We start from the raw sequence: 9,546 nt of genomic DNA, 5'->3' as shown, positions 1-9,546 counted from the left end.
GAGGTCTGGGTACACCTACACACTGATGGCCATAAAGAGGTCTGGGTACACCTACACACTGATGGCCAAAAAGAGGTCTGGGTACAGCTGATGGAATAATAATATATTTATTTGGTCTTGTCACAAAATCAACATTTCAAAAAATAACTTTGCATGCATGCGACTAGCACCATGCAAATAGTTTGATTAAACGTATGCTACTACAGGCCTGAGTCAATGGGGCATCTGTTATTGTTTGGATAACCCACTGTGGTCTAGAATTCTAAATCGAGTAAAATCGGAAAGATCCAACTAGCAAAAATTACAGACCAACCCATTGTTAAAACAGCTGTGCAATTGCAATAAAATTATATGGAAGGAATTCCAAGCTCAAAGCAACATTACAATTTTTGTTATCAACCTGCAGTAGTATGTCAGAACAAGAACGTAAACTACCTTCCTTCCTTGGTGTTGTCATTCCTATATGGCTATAAAGTTGCGGTCCTTGATAAGGGAAGGGCTTTCCAACCGGGATCCTGTTTGCAGTTATAGTTTGCTTGCCATGAGGGTGTCTTACAAATCCCAGGCTCTCCATATACGGCTCTGGCACCGTGGCTTGGAATCAGGACCACAGTCCCATACATGGAGAGCCCTGCTCACTTCAAAACCGGGGAGCCCTGTAGCCTGCCTACGAAGTCTCCCCCTGTCACCCCGAAGAACCTAATATGGATGACGGCTGGGTAAGTGTCCAATGGAATACGTAGACATTCTCAATGGTGGGTAAGGGAAATAGGCCGAACGCGGTGAGTATATAAGGTTGGCAGTGCCACTGTAGCTCGATCCAGCAGCAGTTGTTTTCCGCGTTCTGAGCTTCATCTGAGACAGACAAGGTAAGGACCTGGAATCAACTCAAACCTCAGACTGGATCTACTATTCATGGATTGATCTCAATGGATATACTAATTTTTTATTTGACATCTGCGGGGCCAATTAATATTACAAAATATACTGATAGTGATGTCACAGGCTCTTCACCTGAAGAAATTACTCATGGAATTGTATAGCTACAAAATTAGGGAAGGGTAGAACAGCGATAAAAGACACATTTTCCTTTCTATCAGATTACTTGGTAAACCCTTGTCTGTAGAAGCCTAATAGACTTGGCTACCTTGACGTTGTGTTGTGAAAGAAGTTGGAGGAGTTTCATGGAGTTGAGAAACAATGGAGAGATAATTTCACTCATAGAAAAAATGAGTGTAGGCCTATAACATTGGTATACAATAAGGATAACATTTCCAGCAGGCGACAACATCAATGCGTGAATCTAATGTTGACACAACTCAAATGACTTGTGCCCAAACTCAATTCAACACAATATCGACATAGTAGCATGAGTAAATGTTATGATTATCTCAACAAGTCCTGTGTGTTAGCTGTCATCTGTGGCTTGTACAGTACATCATTCGTTAGACAGTTTCGGTGTGCATCTTGCGTTATGTTGTTCTGTGATGTGTAGCGCGTGCGTGTGCCATGCAGAAATATGAACATACTTTTTTACGTGTATTATTAAGAACCCAAGATGTGTGACGATGACGAGACTACCGCTCTTGTGTGCGACAACGGCTCCGGCCTTGTGAAGGCTGGCTTCGCCGGTGATGACGCACCCAGGGCTGTCTTCCCCTCCATCGTTGGTCGCCCTCGTCACCAGGTAAGATCTGCTCTCCAATGACGTCTGCAACAGGCCCATATTACGCAATTTCCCCTGTAAATCCTGTATTGTCTATCTATGCGTTTACGTGTAATGTTTTGACTGGGATTAGGCTTCGTCACCATATAAACCAACGAGTCTCCTCTTTCCTCTAGGGTGTCATGGTCGGTATGGGTCAGAAGGACTCCTACGTAGGAGATGAAGCTCAGAGCAAGAGAGGTATCCTCACTCTGAAGTACCCCATCGAGCACGGTATCATTACTAACTGGGACGATATGGAGAAAATCTGGCACCACACCTTCTACAACGAGCTGCGTGTGGCCCCCGAGGAGCATCCCACCCTGCTCACTGAGGCCCCCCTGAACCCCAAGGCTAACCGTGAAAAGATGACCCAGATCATGTTTGAGACCTTCAACGTCCCCGCCATGTATGTTGCCATCCAGGCTGTGCTGTCCCTGTACGCCTCCGGTCGTACCACTGGTAAGGAATGCAGCGTTTATGCATATAAATAATTCACCTAAAACAACGTATCGGTTACGTGTAGCCAACCATGTCTCAATATTATGAGTTCATTCAACTGAATATTGACGTTTTCGTTTGTGTTCAAGGTATTGTGTTGGACTCCGGTGATGGTGTGACCCACAACGTGCCCATCTATGAGGGTTATGCTCTTCCCCACGCCATCATGCGTCTGGATCTGGCTGGTCGCGATCTGACTGACTACCTCATGAAGATCCTCACTGAGCGTGGCTACTCCTTCGTCACAACTGGTGAGATTTCGTTTTTCTTGTTTTACGCACCATGAGAATGCCATGCGTAATCTGTCAAATGAGCAAAGACGCACAAGACGTGCGCATTTGGCTGTGCATAATTGCAATAATTTGTTCAATGTTCTGAGCAAAAATACTTATTCATTACAGCCGAGCGTGAGATCGTGCGTGACATCAAGGAGAAGCTGTGCTATGTGGCCCTGGACTTCGAGAACGAGATGGCCACTGCCGCTTCCTCCTCCTCCCTGGAGAAGAGCTACGAGCTTCCCGACGGTCAGGTCATCACCATCGGTAACGAGCGTTTCCGTTGCCCAGAGACCCTCTTCCAGCCTTCCTTTATTGGTATGTAATCATCGTATAACGAGTAGGGCTAATCTATATGCCTATTATGTTGGTCGAATTAAAGAGATGATGTTTCTAATATGATATGATCTGAACAGGTATGGAGTCTGCCGGTATTCACGAGACCGCCTACAACAGCATCATGAAGTGCGACATTGACATCCGTAAGGACCTGTACGCCAACAACGTCCTGTCAGGAGGTACTACCATGTACCCTGGTATTGCTGACCGTATGCAGAAGGAGATCACCGCCCTGGCCCCCAGCACCATGAAAATCAAGGTAATTATATCATCGACAACCCAATGACAATATTCTGACATTTATATCACTTTTTTGAAAAAATATAATAAACATTTAGATCTCAACAATAACATCTTAATATGTCATCTTAATATGTCATGTTTTTACTCATACTCAACTTCTTTCTCTATAGATAATCGCCCCACCCGAGCGTAAATACTCTGTCTGGATCGGTGGCTCCATCCTGGCTTCCCTGTCCACTTTCCAGGCCATGTGGATCACCAAGCAGGAATACGACGAGGCAGGTCCCAGCATTGTCCACCGCAAGTGCTTCTAAACCTTTCATCGTCTCCGCTTTCTCTGGATCGCGAAGAGGAACAACATGTTGTTACTGGACTTTTTTTGTCACAATATTATTTTGTAACCATGTTACCTGGTGAAAAAATCTTCAAATGTCAACCAACATCAACAAGAACGAAACATGCCATGTTATTATTCAACATGTGAACGTGAATGTACATAAATACTAAGTTATTAAAGTCCATTATTTGGTATTTTCATACATTTCTGTTTTATAATCATCAGCCTATGTTAGAAAACACATAACATGATCATCATGCAATAAACCAATTGGCTTGCCTACTCGTGCACATGCACAGGTCGAATGCATGGCAAATTTAGGATTTTCATTCTGAATGCATGGCATTGTGAGATAATAGGCTATTGGAAATACAAAGGTCAACCACATTAATTGTTATCAAATTACACACATTCGGACGTTTACGCGCGCAATAAAACTTCTTCATGCAAACTTACTTGCGTGGAGTCTAAGAGATTTTACTCTTTGATTTGGCTTGGCGAGAGTGAAAGGTGACTCTCCGCCACTACTTCGCTTGAATGTGCCATGCATGCTCTCCTTCGCGCGAACTTTAAACTTCGCAGCAACACAGATTTTACACTAATCTCATATTCCAAGGACATACCATGAAGAAGCCTTTTTTAGAATGCATTTTTAGAAATAATTGAACACCGCTTTGGGCAAATCTCTCTCACACATTTCAAACTCTTCAAAGCGCCCGCCCCATCCCTCCTTTTTAAAAGACAGGTAGGCCTACCCACGATTTTGACCAAACATTGCTCTAGCTATCTAGCACACTGGTTGCAGGTTACTAATCGGCTGCTCATCAGGACCTTGTTAGAGTAGGGCTGAAGCAAAACCCTGCGCACCAGCTCTCCGGGAGTAGTGTTACTCAGCGCATTCTGCAGACATTAATTTGAGCAACTACATTCCTGTATTCTAGCCAACATTTACCACCTATTTAAAAGTATCTGATCAGACTCATTTTATAAAATGTGTATTCTCACCCTATTCTCATTTATTCGGCCACCTGTTCGGAGGAACTGGCCTTTTAAATGCATCTCAACTACGGGCGGGGCTTAGACGTAGCAAGCCTATGATTACAGCACACCAAACACCATCTGTTGTGTTTTGCTTCCGTGAAATCCGAGCCAGTAAATCTATACGCTGTAAGTATAATACATTAGAATGTTCAAACCTACGATTTGCAATACATTTTCAGACATTCTATAGTTCTGTGGAGAAATAAATCGCATAGGCTACAGTGTGCATAATCTAGTTCTCTTGCACATTTTGCATTCGTTGCAGTGCAGGCTACATTATCTACATTATATAGTCGTTTGATTTTCCTACTTAGTGTATTCTGACAATAGAATATGGAGATTGATATGCTATTATCAGCTTAATTTACAATAATAATGTCATAACAGTTTAATAATCAATTAAATAGTGAATACAATGCAATAACAATTACAAGAAGCTTTATGGCTAATTGGCTATAGCTTCAAATAAGAATTAATGATAAAACCACCAATTTCTCTTACACTGAAAATATTATGGCATAACATCTAGAAGAGTCGTTTGAAGAACGTCCTCTTTATGACGACGTTTTTTGAGAGGGCGGCCGCATTAACGGGTGTGTCAACTTTGCATCACACCACCACAGCTGTTCAGCTATTGGCGTCTTTTCTCTAGGATTCGTACTACAGCCCCTATGTTTTCGTTTAAATGTCTGGCGCGGGATGAGTAGGCTAGGTATAGTCTGGTATTGCTCGCTACTATGTAACACTTTTACAATGTAACAGGGCAGGAATTAATTCAATCACATTTTATTTTTGAGAAAGGTCTTAACAAACGGAAATTAAGAATGGTTACAAAGAGGATCCGAACGGAGTATATGAAGAGATTCAAGGACCCAAAATGGGAAACCTACGCCAAGTGTTATGAGGAGATGGTAAAGTACAGACTGACGAGAAGGCTTTTGGAACAAACACATAATCCGTGGTTTTGGAACGGTGACAGTGACTCGGAATCCAGCAGGTCCACTCCTCAAAATAATAAAGTTGAGCCATTGGTCCTAAAAGAAGAATCACAACGAGAACGTGAGAGAAAGATTCCACCTAAACAACCATTTGAACAGAAGATCCCAATTTCAGAAGAAGTGCATGAAGAAGTTGCTTCTCCGCAGACCTCGCCACCCATTGGTAAAGCATTTTTAAGGTCAATGTTTACAGTTTATTATCAATCAGTTAGAATATAATTTTTTTAATGTTTGTTTCATTATCCATATATCCTCAGTAATTTTCTTACACAGTCTTGCACAATTTCACCAATATATTTGATATGTTTAAAACAATGTTTATGCAGATGGAAATTAGCTGTTAACAGCTACCAGAGACTCATGTTTTTGTTGTAGACTGTCCCTGCCTGGTCAAATAAAGTTAATAAAATAAAACAAATAAAGAATTAAACAATAGGACTCTCATGCAACTGTTTATGTTATAACTGATAAGTTAACATGGCATGATATAAACCTTTTGTATCACACCCTCTGTCTGTTAACTGTTTCTTCCTACAACACTTGCACATATTAAAAACTAAAAGGTATACTAATAAAATGATAGAACTCATAAGTATTCCTCATCCCTTCCTAGATGTACAGGTTGCTGTGGACAGAGGCTGTGGAGAGACAGAGGAAGAGAAGCTGGGACAAGTATTAACTGCCTCTGAGTTAGGGAAGAAGCCAGAGGCCCAAACTACAGCCAAACGGTCCAGAAAGCCCCCCAGGGCATGGAGCCAGCTACGGAAGCCCAAAGAGACTGACAAGAAAAACAGGCACCCATTTGCCCTGTATGGAGGGGGTGACAGGCCAGCTGAGATGGCTAGGAAGAAGACTCACAATGTGGGTCCAGCTGCATCAACCAAGGAGGTGATTACTCACTAATGCAAATTCCAAAAGGTCTGTCAAGTGTTTGATTCAGTGTAGTAGGTCAATGGGGCGGTTTCTCGGACCCAGATTAAACATAGTCCTGAACTAAAAATAATATTCAATGGAGAATCTCCGGTAACCGACCCATAGTATTCCTTTACTTCATTTCACTAACTCTTGTTGTGGTCCTCAGATCCACCAGTCTGCATTAACTCTTATGTTGTGGTCCTCAGATCCACCAGTCTGCATTAACTCTTATGCTGTGGTCCTCAGATCCACCAGTCTGCATTAACTCTTATGCTGTGGTCCTCAGATCCACCAGTCTGCATTAACTCTTATGCTGTGGTCCTCAGATCCACCAGTCTGCATTACGGGCCAAAACCAGACGGGAGGTTGAGAAGCAGGTGCAGAAAGTGGACAAGCAGAGAGTGCGGTCTGCAGAGCTGGAGAAAGTGACCATGACCAAACCTGACTTTGACCCCTGGATGACGGAGTACATGCGCTGCTTTTCTGCCAGGTCCTGATAGATATAGAGGGCAATACTTATGAAAAACATAAGATGGGGAATATGGTCTTCTTTATCAAATATAAAACATATAGAATTATTTTGTTTCCAAAGTTTGCATTCACCATGCTTTTCAAACTTTTTAATGTTAATATATTCCTTAGTCACTACAAAGTATTGCGTCCAAATCATGCATTAACGTAATTCAGTTTTAGAACGGTAATGCACAAAACCCTCTGAGTGAACAGATTTGTCTTGCAGTAACAATGTGCAGTAAATAGTCCTCTCTGTTTGTGAAATACAATATCACTGTCCAAAGGTATTTCTACACAGTATGGCACTAGATAGTCCTGGTCTCAGCTTATTGCTCTTTGCACCGCCAGGACCCAGCCAAGGGTTCCTCTCAGGCGGCCTTAGGTTTAGGTGGTATACCGGGGTATTTTGAAATACAGATGGTATGATTTTCAATACCATCTCGTGGAGGGTGCGTGCTACGCCACTGCTTGTAACTAACTATAAGTTAACTATCTAAAATGTGCCAAATGAATTATTTCCAGCTCAGGGCTCCAGCTATGCATTTGGTTTGCTAACTTGCTAGCTAAGTGGCTAGCTTGCAAGATCAAGCTTCTTGGTTACAACTGAAAAGGAGCGCTATTTCTTTCCAAACTTAAAAAAACAACACACAAAGCTAATTTAGGCAGCAGGGATCTTTTTAAGTTTGGAAAGAAATAGCGCTCCTTTTGTGCACTGCCGGTAATACCGTATACCCCGGTGTGGTACAGCAACGGTGTGAAGGTATGGAAATCTGGACACTACCCAACCCTAGGAGGCATAGATCAAATTCTCCCAAAAGTGACCTCAATAGCACATTGACAACGTTCTGTACATACTGTAGATAATGAAGGTCAACGTTTCGTTTATGTGGATGTTCTCATGGTCAAATCTCTCTTTTTTGGGTGGTTGAGTGTTATGTTATGGTCTTCTGTTGTTCATTTTATTTGTCAGTATTATGTTTTAACAAGCACAAGTTTTATTTCCACATAAAATACAATAAGACAACCTTTAGGGCTAATGTTGATTAAATAATGAGCAAAAAAGCAAAACATAGATGCAATAAGTCGTAGATAATTAATATTATGTTTCAAATAGCTACAACAGGGCCAATGCTTTCGATTACAGTGATCATAACCACAGGATGCATGCATGAAATGTTATAATCTACCAGCACCGGATGATTCACTGGTATCTGTGTAAGTAAGCTGCAGTACACAAAATGTCAATGTTAATGTTATTGTGAAGTATAGCTCAATAACAATTTACTGCAGCCATAACATTGAGGTCTTGATTTACTCAAAGCTTTGGAAAATCTTCCTGTCAGTATAATGACTTGTCGGTTTTAAAGCGAAGTATGTTGATGTGAGGCTACATTACTTGGAATAAAGCCAGTAGGACTAGTGTGTCTAGATCACAGACAGTCTGTAAGGAGGGAGCTCATGTCGAGCTCCAACTGATTAAAAATGTCACAATTTTCTTGTTTAAGTGTTATTTTGTATGATCAAACTTAAATGTTGACGCTTTTACACATTTAATGGTACTGATACTGAGATCAGATTGCATTTTGATATTGTGTGCTAGGCTTAAAACAATGAATAAACTACTTTTTTTTACTGAATTGTTTGACTTGGAAAACATCCACCAGAAAATATCTAGTACAGTAATGAGATTAAAAGGCAAATTTCACCTGGATACTCATCAATTCCTCAGCATGACCACAAATATGCCTAAAATTAAATCTAATGTTGGAGCATGTCAATGAACAAAAATATAGACAATGCCATCCATTGTCATCCTGTACTATGCTCGCATGGGTAACATTAATGGGACAAGAGGGAAGGTGGGGAGAGGACATACCAACATGTAGTAGTGATGGGCATTTTCTGTACTGTAACTGGCAGTGCCTTCTCTCCTCATGATGAGCGTCATAATCTTCAGAAAACTGTAGTAGAACGGTCCTACCCTGAGGAGAGGGGATCAGTGGATTTACTGTCAGTCATCTCAACACAATGGTGGCATTACAGGTTGTAATTTCTGCAGTCGTGTCGCGCCTGGAGAAGTGTTACATGTCTCGGGAACCATATTAATATGATATAGCAATCTTGCTCCAGCAAACGGTCAATCTAAGCTGAGAGGCACAATTACATTCTGAAGCCTGCCATTTCACAAGTCCCGATCGGCATCGGGAAAATGGTCATTGAACTAAATGACTGTCGTCAATTATATTAACTTTGGTGCAAGGTGTCAAAAGGGAACTAGATCACCGTGCATTAGCTCCCTGTCTGTGAGTCAGCTTATCCACCTGTGTAATAACAAAACCTGCACAACTCCAAAACTATACTATTACACAGCTATTACTAATTATTAGACTGTTATACTAATTAGTGTTATTACACAGGTATAATGTTACCATAGTAATTACAGTGTTATTACACAGGTAGACTGATAGTAATTAGTGTTATTACACGGGTAGACTGTTACTATAGTAATTACAGTGTTATTACACAGGTAGACTGATAGTAATTAGTGTTATTACACAGGTTGACTGTTACTATAGTAATTAGTGTTATTACACAGGTAGAATGTTACTATAGTAATTAGTGTTATTACACAGGTAGAATGTTACTATAGTAATTAGTGCTATTACATAGGTAGAATGT

The 9,546-nt window shown here is 41.2% G+C and overlaps 2 protein-coding genes across 4 annotated transcripts; both read left to right on the top strand.

The window, feature by feature from the left end:
• The first annotated feature begins 762 nt into the window (after positions 1-762).
• On the top strand, positions 763-3,600 carry LOC121577954 (actin, alpha skeletal muscle 2). The gene is made up of 7 exons (XM_041891958.1): positions 763-869; positions 1,551-1,687; positions 1,843-2,167; positions 2,296-2,457; positions 2,608-2,799; positions 2,898-3,079; positions 3,234-3,600. The coding sequence occupies exons 2-7, from the start codon at positions 1,559-1,561 to the stop codon at positions 3,375-3,377; spliced, it is 1,134 nt and encodes a 377-aa protein (XP_041747892.1). The 5' UTR covers positions 763-869; positions 1,551-1,558; the 3' UTR covers positions 3,378-3,600.
• Positions 3,601-3,692: 92 nt separating this feature from the next.
• On the top strand, positions 3,693-8,504 carry ccsapb (centriole, cilia and spindle-associated protein b). Of its 3 annotated transcripts, none has more exons than XM_041891972.2 (4): positions 3,693-4,567; positions 5,243-5,602; positions 6,053-6,327; positions 6,681-8,504. In XM_041891972.2, exons 1-4 carry the CDS (start codon positions 4,495-4,497, stop codon positions 6,849-6,851), a joined length of 879 nt encoding a protein of 292 aa, XP_041747906.1. In that variant the 5' UTR covers positions 3,693-4,494; the 3' UTR covers positions 6,852-8,504. The 3 variants fall into 3 exon arrangements, with proteins under 3 accessions (XP_041747906.1, XP_041747915.1, XP_041747924.1); XM_041891981.2 differs by lacking the exon at positions 6,681-8,504 and adding an exon at positions 6,521-6,673; XM_041891990.2 differs by lacking the exon at positions 3,693-4,567 and having other exon boundaries at positions 4,574-5,602.
• Positions 8,505-9,546: the final 1,042 nt, after the last annotated feature.

Source organism: Coregonus clupeaformis, chromosome 1 (assembly GCF_020615455.1).
Source record: "Coregonus clupeaformis isolate EN_2021a chromosome 1, ASM2061545v1, whole genome shotgun sequence".
In the NCBI taxonomy this organism is placed as follows: Eukaryota; Metazoa; Chordata; class Actinopteri; order Salmoniformes; family Salmonidae; genus Coregonus; species Coregonus clupeaformis.
The sequence above is the reverse complement of the archived record's forward strand: the minus strand, read 5'-3'. Positions and strand labels throughout refer to the sequence as shown.